This window comes from Microcebus murinus, chromosome 2 (genome assembly GCF_040939455.1).
Source record: "Microcebus murinus isolate Inina chromosome 2, M.murinus_Inina_mat1.0, whole genome shotgun sequence".
Lineage (NCBI taxonomy): Eukaryota > Metazoa > Chordata > Mammalia > Primates > Cheirogaleidae > Microcebus > Microcebus murinus.
This window is the reverse complement of record NC_134105.1, coordinates 83313754-83331220: the sequence shown is the minus strand read 5'-3', so window position 1 is coordinate 83331220 and position 17467 is coordinate 83313754. Positions and strand designations below refer to the sequence as shown.

General features: G+C 30.1%; 1 protein-coding gene across 2 annotated transcripts in view; it reads left to right on the top strand.

Moving 5' to 3' along the window:
• Positions 1 to 17467, top strand: part of COL11A1 (collagen type XI alpha 1 chain) — a 204631-nt gene that overhangs the window by 57034 nt on the left and 130130 nt on the right. Inside the window, exons 5-13 of one of the 2 annotated variants that reach the window (XM_075999901.1) lie at positions 2352 to 2480; positions 7823 to 7975; positions 8166 to 8258; positions 10893 to 11147; positions 11847 to 11909; positions 13032 to 13073; positions 14049 to 14111; positions 16111 to 16185; positions 17272 to 17355. In XM_075999901.1, the coding sequence (XP_075856016.1) occupies positions 2352 to 2480; positions 7823 to 7975; positions 8166 to 8258; positions 10893 to 11147; positions 11847 to 11909; positions 13032 to 13073; positions 14049 to 14111; positions 16111 to 16185; positions 17272 to 17355 (957 nt within the window). Of the gene's footprint in view, positions 1 to 2351; positions 2481 to 7440; positions 7558 to 7822; positions 7976 to 8165; positions 8259 to 10892; positions 11148 to 11846; positions 11910 to 13031; positions 13074 to 14048; positions 14112 to 16110; positions 16186 to 17271; positions 17356 to 17467 lie in introns of both variants that reach the window. The other variant, XM_075999900.1, reaches the window with a different exon arrangement.

The following is a 17467-nucleotide window of genomic DNA, read 5'->3' as shown; positions in this document are numbered from 1 at the left end:
TTTGGTATTGTCATTTAAAATGTTCAACTTTCAAAAAAAAAACTTTCAATATTATGAGATAACTAAAGAAACAGGAAATTATGTACTGTACAAAGTAAAAACAAAGCAAAGCAAAATAGTAAGAACAATCATTGAAGAAGCACAGACATTGTACTTACCCTCAAAAGACATCAAATCAGCAAGTATGAATATGTTTAAAAAAACTAAAGAAAATCGTGTCTAAAGAACTGAATGTGAAAGTATAATAATGATGTCTTACCAAATACAGAATAGCAGTAAAGATAGAAATTATAAAAAAGAACCAAATAGAAGTATTGGAGTTGAAAATTAAAATAATGCAATGAAAAATCAACTAGAAGAGCTCAAAGGATTTGAGCTGACAGAAGAGAGAATTTGTGTTTTTGAAGATAGATCAATGAAGTACAAGAAAAAGAAAGGAAAAACATGAAAAAAAGGTGACAGAACCTCAGAAACCTGTGTGGGACACAATCAAACATACCAACATAGGCGTCATAGGAGTCCCAGAAAGAATAAAGGGCAAAAAACATTTTAAAAAATGTCTGAAAACTTCCCGAAGTTGATGAAACATGTTAATCTATACATTTAAGACTCTGAACAACTTTAAGTAGGATAAACTTGAAGAAACTTAAACATAGGCATATCATAATCAATCAAAAGGGGTGATAAAATCTTCTGAAATTAGGTAGTGTGATGGTTGTACTACTCTGTGAATGTACTAAACCCATTGTATTGTAAATTTTAAAAGAATTAATTTTATATAAGAATTATTATATCTCAAGGGAGCTGTTATTTTTTAAAAGAGAAATGTAGGAATGGAAGTACAGATTTTTGAACCATAAGAATAAATGCTAATTTTAAGGATGAGAATATAATACTTTTTTTACATAGAAGAAAGAACAATGCAAATAAAAATATTGCCACACCACAGGTAGTAACCACAGTATTTAATAAAAGATTGACTGTCAGAATTAAATAATCTATGTTCCTTTCTTGACATTTCATGTATCATTTTGCTTATCTCTTTTCAAGTTATGAATTTTGTTACACATTTTATTGCAGTTTTAAATATTCTTAAAACTAGATTGCACTCCCCAAAGAGCAGAGTTACATCAAATTTATGTTTCTGTACCTGCTGTACTGAGTTCAATATTTTGTGTATAATAATTTTTCAATAAACTTTTGTTAATGATTAAATGAATGTTGTGGTATAAATGTGGTATGTATTCTTTCCTGGTCCTCAATTTTACAGATTTTTGTAATTTAATGTCTACATATTCATCAGGTCCTAAATAAATCCTGTTGATAAGATAGAGAGAAACCTAGAATGACTTTGAAATTATTCATAGAATCAGAAGTTCTGTGAATTAGAATTATGTGCTCAAACTTACAGGGATTTGAATCTCTAAGTTGAATGAATATCAGCCCAGATATTCCTCTGAGCCTGGGTATAAATTCTGAATTAATATTGTCACGACCCACAGATTTATATCAAACTTGTTTTAGGTTGAAATAGATTCAGGTAGAGCAGTCAGATTGCTTTGAGAGGAGAATATTTGGATTTTTCTTTTGTTTACACAGCTTCCAAAAGCTCCTGAAATTAAAACTCTTTAGATAATCCTATTAATAAATGTTACTAATCTTTGTCATTTTACTAAAACCATACAAATTTCAGAATGAGTGATCTTTAATATATGCATAGGTACTCATTTTTTAAAAGAAAAATGCACCAAACCTTGGTTTTTGTTTACAATTTGGATTTTTCCTATGTCTGTGTTTTTCATTCATCTTTGTAGATAGGAATTTCCTTTAATACTGATTCCCCTCTAACAGAGCAAGCACAGTAACTGAATCTACATTATTTATACTTTTACTTTAAAAATCTCTTATAAATTTGTCTAACAATAACAATTCAATTTAATTGAACTTCTTAGTTATTTCGTATTAGAATCACATTATTGTCTTTATATATTTACAGTCTTTAAAATGTATTGACTTATTTTTTTTTATAAGCCTTTACTTAGATTTCATTTGTCTTTTACCATGCAGAATTAAACTATGAATGCAGTAAAACTGAGTTTTGACACATGGATGCATATAGCATAGATATCCTGCACAGGAAAATGATGTAGAATAAACAGTTAATATTTACAGATGATATATAAAATAGGTCTGAGTGTCTCTCTTAATCCTGTAAGGCTATTCTTAACATTGAAATATTAGTGATTTTTCTTCTTCAGATATTTAGAAATAAATTGTCTTGAATAAATCTTGCACTGGATATATGTGTATGTTTGAATATGCTGACTATATCCATGTCTGTTTCTTTGCAGGGGGACATCCAGCAGTTTTTGATCACAGGTGACCCCAAGGCAGCATATGACTACTGTGAGCATTATAGTCCAGACTGTGACTCTTCAGCTCCCAAGGCTGCTCAGGCTCAGGAACCTCAGATAGATGAGGTGAGGAGGACGAGATCAGTGCAGGTCTTCTAATTTCAATGATGTGTGGACGTAGCCTTGAAGTTTGGGGGCTTATACTTATTTATTCAGTTTTAATTAAACTATACTTTGTATTTAATAGTGTCTTAATATTTCTAGGAAGAAGTGACTTGAAGATTTTTGGTATTGTTTTCCTCTTGTTTAAACACTGTGTTACTTAAATTAATTAGCAATAGAGATACCTTCCTTGTATACTGTATACATAAGGATATTTCATTTTAGGGGGAGGTAAGAAAAAGATAATTTTAACAGCTATATTTCTGCCCTCAGCATTTAAATGATTAACACAGCTTTAAGGTAAGACTAACTTATCTTCTGGTGCTTGCCATTTCCCTAGACCTTTGGCAAGTCATGCAGATGGAAAAGTGATATTAGAATTATCTTAAAGTTTTTAGACTATGTTGAGTAATTAGAGAGATTTACAAAAGATTTACATAGAGAAATTATAAAGTAGTTGAACTGGAAGGGATTTAGGCTTTAGTCGGAAGCAAAACTGTGTTTTGGGACTTTTTTTCCCTCAAGACTTAGAGTGTTAAATTTTAGAAGTAGGGGTAAAAGTTTAAAAAACATCAAGACTGATCAAAAAATAGACCAAATATTATTTTTCTTCCATTTTAAACCTTCTATTAGATGCCACCATTTGAGTTTTACTTTTGAGAATAGGTTAAGATCTTATTTTTTAAATTATTGTTATTTCTGCCTGTAAATTCAGGTTGTAATTTGCAATTTAAATGCTAGAAATATATTTTTGACACTACTTTACTTTTTAAGATATAATAGTGAATTCTGTTGCACAAATCTTTCCCATGACTTCATTTTAGTTTGTTTTTTTTTTTAAACAGGTAAAGTCTTAAGAAGCCGAAAGGAAAGTAAATATGAGAGAGCAAAGAGAAATTACTTGGATATTTTATTTGCCTGTTTCACAGTTCTCAAGTGCTTCATTTTTTAAATTTCCTCATGAATCACTAAATATGTCTTCTGTTAATTCTGATATGATAGGTAAAATACCTATCAGGTTTAATGTTTTTATATCTGAGGCTTTAGGTGATGACTTAATTTTAAAATTTAAAGGATTTAGTGTACATGCTCAAAATTGATGAGATTTATTTTTCTCTTTTGCTCTTTAAAGAAAGATAAGGCTTATATTTTTTAGCAAGACATATGGCTCTGATTTTTGGAAGAAAGAAAGATTACGTTCTTAATATGCCACCTTGAGTTGTTTTGCTCCCATGTTTTAATGCCATTATGTCAGGTAAGCTGAGTTAATTTAATAAATCAGGATAATTTTTATCCCTCTTTTAAATTCATTTAAAAGTGAACTGGCCTTTTACAATTTTAGTCATTGATATATGTATTTAACATGCTGTTGAGATGACACTTGCTTTTACTAGAAGGATTTGATGGGAAAAACACTGCTATAATAGAAACTGCATGACAATCTGGTTGAATAACACAGTAATAAACAGCATTTGTTACAGATTTCTATACTGAATGTGTCACAATGAAAAGTTTCATTTTAAGAAAGAATCAGTTCTCACTTTTTGCCCTAACTCTAAATTACATCGATGCTTCAATAATAACAATTCTACACTAGTATAAACAACTAGTTAATCAAATTAATAAGCAGTCCTTATATTAACTTTGAACTATATCCAGTAATGTTATATTACAAATATACATTTTAATATTTTATCTTCAGATATTTTCCATATATAAAATAGTAATGCAGTGTTATTTGCCAGTGAATAAAGAACATAAAGTATAATATGAAGCATCGACCATACATGTATTTTTATATTGCTTAATTTTTTATTAATTTGTGACACTGCATATTTATTTTTCTAATTTGGATTAATAAATATGTTAATTTCTTTTATGAATTAATCCAAGTATGCTTTTTCCAATTTGTAATCTTATCTACATAATATTCTTTAAATAACATAATCTAATCCATTCTGAAGATTCAAATGGTTATATGCTTGGCACAATATTGCATCATCACAATAGAGTGAGAGATGTATAATGTAAATAGCTTTCATTTTGGCTATAACATCAAATTTTAATTCTGTTTGAACACACGTATCCCATTTGCATAGAAGACTAATGAAAATTATGATGGTTTTGGGATTTTTTCAAGTTAAATTATCTTCCTATAACAAATTAGATAAATCTAATTAAATCTATAGATAATCCCTTCTTATTGTATCACAATACTATATAATGCCTTATATATAGTAGGTGACTGGTATCTTTTTTTATAAAGGATGAAAGAGGAAAATAAAGCAAAGGGAAGATAATATTTTATAAAGGAATTTAAAAAAATAACTTCCTCAAATATATTACCTTAATTGTATTTTCACTTAAAATTTATCATATATGCTAGTTATCATAGATGCACAGGTTTTTACTTATGTAACTATTTTCTAACAAATAAGGGCAGACCTTATGCCATTTTCAGAAGAAGATACTTTCTGCTCATGTACTCTGATTTCTGCTGGACCACTCACAGATTAAAGTTGAAATCACTCTATTACTGCGTGTCTTTTTGCATATATTCATCTGATTGATTATAGCTCGTTCATCTCTACTTGTCTCAAGCCATCCTCAAAATTCCATAGTGAGACAGGAAAATCATCTCCAAAAATAGGTTTTAAGGCTTCAAATAGATGAGCAGTGCCCTTAGTATACTCAGTACCACCAAAATGGGGAGACTGTGCAGATAAACAGGAGAACAAAAGCAGTGATCTTTTCATTGACTCCTGAATAAGCTCTAAGAGAAAGACCCACTTTAGTGCCTGAGGAGGTGAGCATGTTATTTCCTCCATTCTTCTGCAGCCAGTCTGGTTTGTTTTCATTTGGAAAGAGTTCAAATAAAAGAGAGAATTATGTGGATTATTAGAGGTTTCTTCCTGCAATAGAAAAATATGATATAAAGTTAATTGGCTACTTTGGTGCAAATATATATATATATATATATATATATATATATATATATATATATCCCTAAATAGCAACTTCAATTAAAATGCATTTAAATTGTCCATATTTAAAATTAGTCCTTTATATCTTTACTTACTGCTTTTATGTTTTTAAAATTCATTGTAGATATACATGATTCTGAAAGTCTGCCTAATTTTAAAATTCTAAAGCATAAAATAAACTGGAAAATCTCTTTTTTTTCATGTTTTACTGCCAGCTGGCAGCTAGTAGTTATAGAAATCCAATATTTCTTATTCTAACACTGGTGACTATAACTCAGAAAAATTACTCAGTAGATAATATTCAATCTCCATAAATGTCTATTTAATATGAAGCTAAATTTGGTACTTAATTGTTTTATTTACTTAATAATATTATTAATAATGCTTAAATTAAATTTCCTGGAAATGACATTTTGTCTTTTTTGGAAAGATATGTTATAATGGAAATACTTAAAGTGGTATATATATATATATATATATATATATATATACTTTTCTATTTTACCAAATTCTATATAATTTCTAATAAAAGTAAAGCTTTGTTGAATTGCTTCCAATATATATTCATTGATAATGAAGCTATTTCTAGAGGAATAAAATTATAAATCTGTTTATTAATTATATTAAATTAGAGTTTTTATAATCATAAAGAACACTAAAGGCATGTCTGTGTTTATAGTTAATATATCAATATGACCTTCAGCTGAATCATCTAGAAAACTTCACTCTAGTGGGGGAGGTATCATTAAGGACCAGATGTACAATATTGTTGCCACAGGTCAGTTTTGGACAGGTATCATTATATGTCTTTGTGAAATTTGCATTCATTTGCATTTCTATACCTAATAGAGCTTATTAGAGGGCACTGTGATCACAATTTTCTAAAAGATTTGTGGCCAACAGTTATTTTGCTGTCAGATGAAAAGAGATTAGCAAAGAGAGGTCCAGGTGGGACATAATTGGAATATTACCAAATACAGTACTTAAGGAAATTTTTGTAAAAATATTTAGCTTTGGAGATAAACATATTATTTTTCTCATCATTCAATATGTCTGATTATCTTTCATCTTTCTCTGTTAGGAAACGTACTTCTCCCCAATTTTATTCTTTCTATACCCAAAAATCTAATATAAAATACTATTTGCTAATGCAAATTCAGTTTTAAGTTGTTTAAGATACCCAAGTGGTATTCTCTTTTTTCAGTAAAGAAAAAAAGCAATACTTTCAAAGATAGAAATAATGTGTTAGTTATAAGCATATGTAATTTTAAATCTTTTATTGTATCAATTATTTTGTGCCCATTTTGATCTTTGATAAGTCTATAGGACTTCAGAGATTGCTTAATACATCAAAGATTTTATTTTTCCATTGATTATAGTTTCAAATAGAATCTAGACTTATGGCATGTTCCTCTTTTTCCCTTCTCCCCCGTTTCCCATCTCATAATAGATATGAAAGAAAGTCCTTTTGTATTTGGAAGAATACTTTTCACATTTTATTTTCAAACATGTAGTTTAATAATAATAAAAAGTACCCATTGAAATGACTGTAAAAACTCATAGGGGAACACTGGATAGGAATTTTCACAAATCAAAAGTAAAATGAATATTTGACAGATATGTCCAAGTACATAATTCAATAATTCAATTAATTCAATTAATTCAATAATTAAAAGTTTGAATTATTATTCAAAACTTTTAGTTTCCTTCTGATCCTAACCACTATTCTGCTCATAGGAAAGGTGCTTTGTCAGTTCTATGTTATTATACTCTTTATAAGAAAGTATAATACTTCTATGTAATATAAAATAACTTTAAATAACAGTATTTCCTTATCTCTTAACGTTTACAGCAAGTAAAAGTTAAGATGATTCCCACCTTGTTAATAGTATTACTCGCGACTAACAAAATTGCCTGGTATTTTTTCCTTTGCAATGTAGTATGCACCTGAGGATTTAATCGAATATGACTATGAGTATGGGGAAGCAGAATATAAAGAGGCTGAAAGTGTAACAGAGGGACCCCCTGTAACTGAGGAGACAATAGCACAAACGGAGGTAAAAACAAAGCAGTGCCTTTGTCTGTGGTGTCCTGCTGTTCATCATCCTGTGGTTCCTTATTTTGACTATTTCTCAAACTTATCATAAACCTTTCATTCATCTTACTTCTCTGAACCAATAACTGTGATTTTTTATTTGACAGTAGCTGTCCTGAAGAATGATGCCCGTTTCACTTTTGCTTATCCTTCCTTTCATCCATGCTTTTTATTTCCCTTCTCACTTTATTTATGTTTTCCATTCCATCTTTCACCACATTTTACAGAAAAAGAAATCCAATTTCAAAAAGAAGACGAGGACAGTGACCACTAACTCAAAGGAAAAGTCCAAAAAGTTTACACCCCCCAAATCTGAAAAATTTTCATCCAAGAAGAAGAAAAGTTATCAAGCATCAGCAAAAGCCAAACTAGGGGTAAAGGTAGCCAAGAAAAAGCAATCAAGATCTATCCTAGATAAGCTGGAAGATCTCTGATGATGAGTCATAGTCTTAACCCAACTAGATAAATATTCATTTGGCTAATACTATAACCCAATTAAATCATGACTTCCATATATTTGGGATTACTTGACATGTTTACTAATTGTCTTTCTTCTGAATTCATCATTAGGCAAATATTGTTGATGATTTTCAAGAATACAACTATGGAACAATGGAAAGTTACCAGACAGAAGCTCCTAGGCGTGTATCTGGATCAAATGAGGTAATACACATAGATGGTATTAAAACACAGGCCAACTTTTTAAAGTGTGTAATATATTTTAATATGCTTCACTCTGGAAGAATCTATAATCTCTCAAACGTCTGATTTTTTTTTTCTTTTACTAAAAGAAACAATAGCATTGGTTCACTATTATTATAAACAGTTCATTTGAAATCAGTCAATTCAGGTTTTGCATGACTCTTTGCTTCATGCAAATGCTAAATTGATCAGACTGAATTGGCTTGTCATCATTTTGTTGATTGCTCTTGGAATTAAGCAAGCTTTTCAACATGTTGTGACGAAGGGTGTTCACAACATGATCCTTCTGTGAGAAGAATCCTCTAAAGTGAAAATTGTATCATGAAATGATACAATTAAAATTTTATTTCATCTGATAAATAATTATGCATTTTCATAACAGCAAGCATTTGGAGAAAATGTAGTATTAGTGCATTTTAATAACTATTTACATTTTCTTTTTCGTTTTTTTTGAGACAGAGTCTCACTCTGTCGACTGGGCTAGAGTGCCATGGCATCAGCCTCGCTCACAGCACCTTCAAATCCTGGGTTCAAGTGATCCTCCTGCCTTGGCCTCTGCAGTAGCTGGGATTACAGGTGCATGCCACCATGCCTAGCTAATTTTTTCTACTTTTAGTAGAGACAGGTCTCACTCTTGCTCAGTTTAGTCTCGAACTTCTGACCTCAAGTGATCCTCCTGCCCCAACCTCCTAGAGTGCTAGGATTACAGGCATGAGTCTCCTTGTCCCATCTACATTTTCAAACTTGTTAGGAGTGTAATGTTAATTATTGCTAAAATATATCTTAATCTTGCATTATTTTCTATGAAAATATAGGTAAAAATAAATCTTACTGAATTTCATATTGCACATGCATTCTGATCATAAAAAATCAGCATATGATTCAGATTAACTTTGTTAAATATCTAGCATACATCTCTTTATAATTTTATCAGAAAATGAATATGACAACTGTGTTACTAATTTAGTTATCATAAAATTTATATATAATGTGTCCCAATGAGACAAATAAACAGTGCTTTACATGCAAATACAAAATTTAGAATAGTAAAAATTTAGGGTGAGAATGGATTTTAAGTTTCTTTTAGTTTAAATTAGTAATCTTCCAAAAATGAATATATTGATTTAAGATGTTTATCCACCTACTGAAACTCATCCAGCATTTTAATTTACAGCAGTGACTATTGTAATATTCTGACCCCAGAAAATATGCAACCTGGATAGACAGTATATTATCCTTATCTAACTGTCTGAAAATATTAATATTATGGTTATTGGTCATTTTATTTTAGAAAAAAAATTGCTAAATTAATCATTTATCCACATATTTTCATTCACATGATTTTATATTATACTATTTATTTATTCAATATTACTCTATGATCTAATTCACTATATCATGGAAAACAAGTTACTTTCAAAATGGAATTTAAAAAGAAGCAATATATTGGCCGGGCGCTGTGGCTCACGCCTGTAATCCTAGCTCTTGGGAGGCCGAGGCGGGCGGATTGCTCAAGGTCAGGAGTTCAAAACCAGCCTGAGCAAGAGCGAGACCCCGTCTCTACTATAAATAGAAAGAAATTAATTGGCCAACTGATATATATATATATATAAAAATAAGCCGGGCATGGTGGCGCATGCCTGTAGTCCCAGCTACTCGGGAGGCTGAGGCAGGAGGATTGCTTGAGCCCAGGAGTTTGAGGTTGCTGTGAGCTAGGCTGACGCCACGGCACTCACTCTAGCCTGGACAACAAAGTGAGACTCTGTCTCAAAAAAAAAAAAAAAAAAGAAGCAATATAAATTGATTTGAACATCATCATAATCAAAACAAGGACGAAATTAACATAATAAATGTGATTCATATTTATTCTGTTGATAATGAATTACTTATGAGAAAAAGAAAATTTTATCAGGTTTATTTTCTATATCTCTGAGGAAGTATTATTGATATAACTTTTACTTTTAGGTTAATATTTATTGCCTATTCTTCATAAGATTGTACAGTGATATTTTATATTTCATTGTCTTAAATTTTGAGAACTATAATTTATATTTTATGTACTTTAAAGACCGCTTTGGCTAAATACTACTTACCTACATGTGAAACACTGCATAATCATTGCAATGATAAATCTCAATTTATATTTGTTATTATTTTATTAATAGGATGAGAGTTAAACTTACATGGCTTATCCTTAGAGCAAGTGTTTTATGGAATAATGTTCTGTGAGATGTAATAATTAAGAAAAGCTTTTTTATATGCATATTTTGTTGTTCAAATATTAAACTCTAAAGTAAATATCAAATTGACTAACAAGTTCTTTTTCAATGGAACAAGCAAATACACATGTTGACTCCATGTGAATATTTGCAGTTTATTGGGAAAAGTGCTTCGAAAGCAATATCTCTTTGTACATACCAATGTACAAATGTATTTCTTTCGGTGATACTGAAAGGCTACCTTTCTAGGCCTTTAGAGTTGCTTGAATACAATTGCTTCTCTTCACATGCCATCAAACTGTAATTCCAAATGCTTACTTTGCTTTACTAACAGTAAACTTCGTGTTCTCCAATTCCTTGCAACTTAAATTAATAGCCAAATCCAGTTGAAGAAGTATTTGCTGAAGAATATCTAACTGGAGAGGATTATGATTCCCAGAGGAAAAATTCAGAGGATACACTATATGAAAACAAAGAAATAGACGGCAGGGACACTGATCTTCTGGTAGATGGAGATTTAGGCGAATATGATTTTTATGAATATAAAGACTATGAAGATAAACCAACAAGCCCCCCTAATGAAGAATTTGGTCCAGGTGTACCAGCAGAAACTGATATTACAGAAACAAGCGTAAGTTGACATTACGCTTTGTGTCATTGTATGTCTTATTTTGGAGATATTGTCATGTTCATCTTGATGTTGTTTCAGGTTTAAAATACAGGTTGAGTTCTTGTGTAAATTATGAATACTTATCACTACTCATAACACCTTAATAGATTCTTCCACATGGAAATCTTCAGCAGTTGTATATCTGGCCATACTACTAGAAAAATATAATATTAAAAAGAATTGTATCAAAAATGTATTAGTGTTAACCCTTTGTACTCACTTGCTTTTTTCTCATTATTCACTCGACATTATCCACACTCGACATCTGAGTGCAAAGGGTTATTTAATAAGGTTAAAATATAGTCATTGTTATTTTGAGTAGTAACTCTAATTTCTAATTTTTAGACTATTTCATTAAACTTAAATGATGACATTTCTTAATGCCTTGGAATAATAATGGAGATCTATATATATTTTTATCTTTTTTTTTTTAGTGTGTTTTTAAGAATCAGAATCTCTTTCAGATTCAGTATTAATGTTTATTATGCCTTCCTTTTTATTTTTTGCTATATTTAAACCTTTAAAAGGTTTTCTATTAAAAAAAACACATTTTAATAGGTTGTTTTAAACATGTTTAGATTACTAAATTCCTTTTTAAAAATTGAAATGGCCTTATTTACTTACAGAGATTGAGACTGTTTTCAATTTTTCACTCAACAGATAAATGGCCATGGTGCATATGGAGAAAAAGGACAGAAAGGAGAGCCAGCAGTGGTTGAACCTGTAAGTACTGGTGTGAATGTATTTTAAAGGTTGGTAAAATCGTTACATTTATATTATGAACCATCATCACATTCAGTTTTTATGTATGTTCACGTATTACCATTGACGATCCTGGTTTCTGAATGTTTACAATTTGCCACAAATAAATGAGTTAATAAGACCCTTTCTAGAAAAGTGGAATTTCAGTAAACCAAAACATTATAGACATACAAAATTTTAGAATTTGAAAATGGCTAAAATTTTTTTTTGTCTAATTCTCTCACTTTAAACCTCAGTTTTTAAATGTTTGGTCATTAAGATATAACAGGAATTTTAGCTTTTCTAGCTTTCAGTTCAATGGTCAACATGAAAATCACTTCAGAAATTTCATGGGCATAAAAATTAAAAATGAGAGAGAATAAATATAAAGATAAAAAAGATACAATTTTAAGGGCCAGGTTGACTATCTATTCCATTATTCCACAATCATGCTATGCCCACCAAAGGCTTTACAAATATATTTTTTCAGGATGAATTAGTTCTTATTATAAAATTTTACAACCACCTTTTAACATGACTTTACAGTTTTCAGCAGTCCAAAATTGCAATAAAATCATAAATCTTTTAGAACTGAGTTCTTATCCTGAAATAGTACTATATTCTTTTTCTTATTAAGCACTTATCTCTTATTTATCTGTATTTCTTTTAACTGGATGTTTTTTTCCAATTCCCTGAATTAAAGTGCTTAGGTGTCACTTCCGTTCATTCATTCACACAGCATGTATTTATTAAGTTTCTGCTTTGTGCCAGGGATTATTCTGGGTGCTAGGGAAAACTTGAGAGAATGTCTTGTCTACATTTATTGAGAGCACTTTGTGTATTCTCCTTTGTAATATTATTTACTGTGATATTTATTTTCTCTTCAGTTAGTTCACAGATTCTCTGAGGACAGGGAGTATGTCTTCCCTCATTTTAAATTTCTTCCTTTCCCTATGCAAAAATGTAATTGATTTTATTTGGTAAGAAGAGACAATTCACTTTTTAACATGCAGTGATACAGCACTTTCTTATAGTGACTTAGTTAAGAAATTGAAGGTTACATTTCCTTGGTAAACATGTTAATCTTTTTTTTTTTTATTATAGGGTATGCTTGTTGAAGGACCACCAGGGCCAGCAGGACCTGCAGTATGTAAATGTTTTATTATGATTTTTATCTTTATTTTTTATAATCGGATATAAGATTTCTATCACATTTTTATTTGCATATTTTAGACTAATTTGAGTATTATAGAGGGAGACATTGATTCAGAGGAGCTGGTTGCATTGAACTGCCTTCTAAGATGTCTATTCAAGTGATATTATTTTAAATTAAAGAATTAAATTTCTTTGGAATTAAATTTTGTTTTAACTATTTTTGTTGCTTATATATCTCTGCATCGTCTAACCTCATTTTCATCTTTCCACCTGAAAATTGTAAAAGTGAAGAAAAGCCGTGCTAATTTATATTACAGAAGTATGGTTGTATCTCAGTGAATAGAATCAGGAATTCTAGGTAGAGTGTAGCTGTCTCATCTGTACATCTGTATGGAGGGATTATCAGATTCCATTGTGATTTCCTGATGAGGATGATGTTACTCGGTGTGTTTATTCTCAAGTGATTGTACCGATCAGACCTTGTAAGAAGTCCTCTTTTTGCGGAATCAGTTAAATTCTCGTCACCTGAAATCATATATGATACTGATATCTTTAAATATTTTTACTTATAAAAGAAAATATAAAAATGGCTCCAAGCTAAATGATTTCTACATTTTCAACTTTGATATCATATATTTGAGATCTAATTTTATGAGCGTACCACCATTTCTTTAGTAAGAACTGGGAGCCAAATCCCAATCCCAGTCGTCAGGGACTTCACACTGGCATGCTCTCCTTTCTTGTTTTTCTTGGAATGTTTGCCTCCTTTCTCAGAGGAGCTGAGCTAGCTACAAAGTGGTTTCCATATGACGTCTTTTCATAGGAAGAGAAATAAGACAATTGTTTAGGAGACAATTGTATATTTGTGAACATAAGTGAACTCTTCTTTAATTTTACTAAGATGAATTTGCCTGAAAACTAGTGAGATTAAAAATCTGACTCAGTTTATGGTGTGTTTCTCTATAGGGTCTTATGGGTCCCCCAGGTCTGCAAGGCCCCTCTGGACCCCCTGGTGATCCTGGCGATAGGGTAAGTGAAAGGGTATCTTATTACAAAAGCACATAACACAGATTAAAATAATTTAACAATATTCCACGAGTTTAACATGTTATCCTTTTTGGAGATGGGAGGGGTATGGGTGTGAAGTCTATGAAATCAATGTTGCACATTTCAGTTAACTTTTTAAACTATTATTTTCAAGTGAGGGTAAGGAATGCGCACTTATCTATGGTATAGTTAGTAAGCAAACTTTTGTTCTCAGCTGATTTCTATATTGATATGAACTTATTACATTAGATTCCATTCTTCAAATTTGAATTCCAGACATATTTTCCAGGCATTCCCACTGATATTTAGCTTCATGCTGTTAGAATGAATTAATCAACCTAAGGTCTACTTTGAAGGTCAAGTCTTGGGTTACATGATGAAATATCTCATTGTTTTGAGCCTCTCCAAACTCTTCTTGTAAAATATTTTTCCCTTTTTTCCTCATCCTTGAGCAACCAATAACTTTGTAAAAATAGTGGATCAGTGATGTAAATGGCTTATACTTTTTATATATTTTCAATTTAAAGATGGCAAAAGTCTTTATAATTTAAATTTTAAGGAAGGAAGATTTTTAAATATTTCAGAAATTATGGCTGAGAGCTATTTAAAGTTAAAGGACATAAGTAGTATACTATGCAAACATTATATAATTTTTATTTTAAATTTATAAGATAGTTTTTCTTACATGGTCTGCCTTCTTAATCTCATCTATACAATCACTTCAGTTTATATTTTCTTATTTTTGAATTCTACCATATTTTCATGACCTCTTTGTATTCTGTAATTTATTGACCTTAAACCCCTATTTTTTATTATAAATTCATCTCTTTACACTGTGCCTCAACACATATATACAAATGATCTTACCTATTTAGAAAATACTTTATTAAAGAGAAATTTTCCCTATTGAGCTAGATTTGTTAGTATTTAAAAGAGTGATTTGTGTATAGAAGCCATTTTGGAACTTACTTTAAAAGTTATTTAAAGATAATAGAGAATCTCCGTATATAATATTTTATATGAAATATAATCTTAGAAGTCTAAAATCAATGTTAACTTTTTTCTAAGAATTAACTTTTATAAAAAATTCACATTTGAAAGTTCTGCTGCATTTTTTTATATCAAGTACATGGTTTAAGTTGTATCTTTTTGTGTCTAATTATTGATTAATTTTAGAATTTTCCTCCTTTCCCCCAAGAATGACTGGGCTAGGTGGAAATGTTTCCTTACATTGAAAGATTGATTGTATCTATGAGTCACATACTCATGCACAGGTGCATACTTTATATATTTAATAATCCCTGTAATCACATACATAACTTGAATTTCTAGACACCACAGTCACGAGTAAACTTTTACGTCTGCATGCATATATACTTGCACGTATACACACTGAGTATATTTCATCAGTAAGCATTCAAAATAAATTAGTGATTATCTGTGATTAAAATTAACATGTTAAGATTAGTGATTGTTTTCAAGTATCTATCTTGAAAATAGATACTTAAATTATCTATTTAAATAATCTATTAAATAAATAATGCTTAAGTATCTGTTTAAATAATAATTATACCTTAAACTTATTCCTTAATTTTAAATAAAACTTTCATTTTTTACTTAAATTCTGTTTTTACCTAACTATAAAAACCAAACTTGAATTACTTGTTTTTCTCACACTGACTTCCCCAAAATATATATGAACTTATTGTCTTACACAGTTTGAGGCTGTAAGTAATCTCTGAGCAAGATTCATATCATAATTTGATTATATATTATAACCAAGCATTACTAAAATTATCTAAAGCTAGTGCAATGAAATACAATCCTTTCTAGGCATACTCACTAAAAGGAGATTAAATTAGGTATAGAGGGCAAATGCAAATTAAATAATGTAGATTTGTGTTATTATGAGTTATTTTACTTCTAACAAATTTTATTGTTTTATTTTTACTGATTTTGATTATTTCATTTATTTATTTAGGGCCCCCCAGGACGTCCTGGCTTACCAGGGGCTGATGGTCTACCTGGTCCTCCTGGTACTATGTTGATGCTACCGGTATGTTTTATATTGTTACAAAGATGACTTGATATCTTGTCATCTTATTTCTGAAAAATATTGTTGAATTATATTGCAGAACAATCAACTGAAATCCATTCTATGAGGTAGAGGTACTTGAAATCAAGCAGCCTTTGAGCTTGTAAAACTTAAAGGAAATTTTAACAAATAAAATTCTGGTGAATATCACTCTATACATTAGAATTTAGGTTTTATTATTTGATTACACTTTTAGAAAAATATTTTTTCTTATTAATATTTATAGTCATGTGGTTTTCTCTGAGTTATACCATTAACATGCATTTAATATGTTATTTTACAAAATATTAATACACTATTTATCACTATACAGACTGTAGTTGCATCTTTTTAAAGAAGATACATCTGTTGTGTCAGTTTTTATCACTAAAAGCTTATTTGCTTTACCATAAGATTTCTTCACAAAATTTAGGTTGCCCTAGTACTGTGGAGAAAAAAAATGTATTTATCAGTTTAAATGCAGTAAAGCTTCAAGGAATAACTATTTAGAGTGAAAAAAAATGACTCATGCTGCATTTTGAGTTAAAATTGGAACTTTAGAATTTTATGTAATGATATTAGCAAGGGTCTATTTTATAATATAATTACTTAAGAATGGGTGAACAAAATAAATATATTTCAAGGAAAATTTCATCTGTTCATGAAGATTCTAAAAGTTTTGATCAATGAGATAGAGATTGATCTATAACCATTACTGAACTTAGTACGTTTAGAATGTTTATCAATAAATCAATAATATGAGTAACATTTGTACAAATAAAAAAGGCATGAGGGTTGCTTCCAGAGTTTCAGAGATTATAGATTTTAAAATTGAAAAAAAATTTTAGTCTCTTCTTCTGCAAATGAAAACAGATAAGGTAGAAAACTTCTACAAAAGGTAGAAGAAATTTAAAAAAAAAAATCTATGTCTCATGACATATGGACTTTGGATTTTTATAAAATCCCACCATTTTAAGTAAGTGGTTTTTATCTAGTGATTAAGGCACCAAATTTGACATATTTGACAAAGGCTAATTTTGAGTTTATTTATGTTATCTCTCTTCCAAGTTTCGTTACGGTGGTGATAGTTCCAAAGGACCAACCATCTCTGCTCAGGAAGCTCAGGCTCAGGCGATTCTTCAGCAAGCTCGGGTAAGAAAGAATAAAGATGTATTACTGTAAACTTATTCTGTGTCGTGTGCGTGTGTGTGTGTGTGTGTGTGTGTATTTGTGTATGCATATGGAAGATACTACCATTATGAAC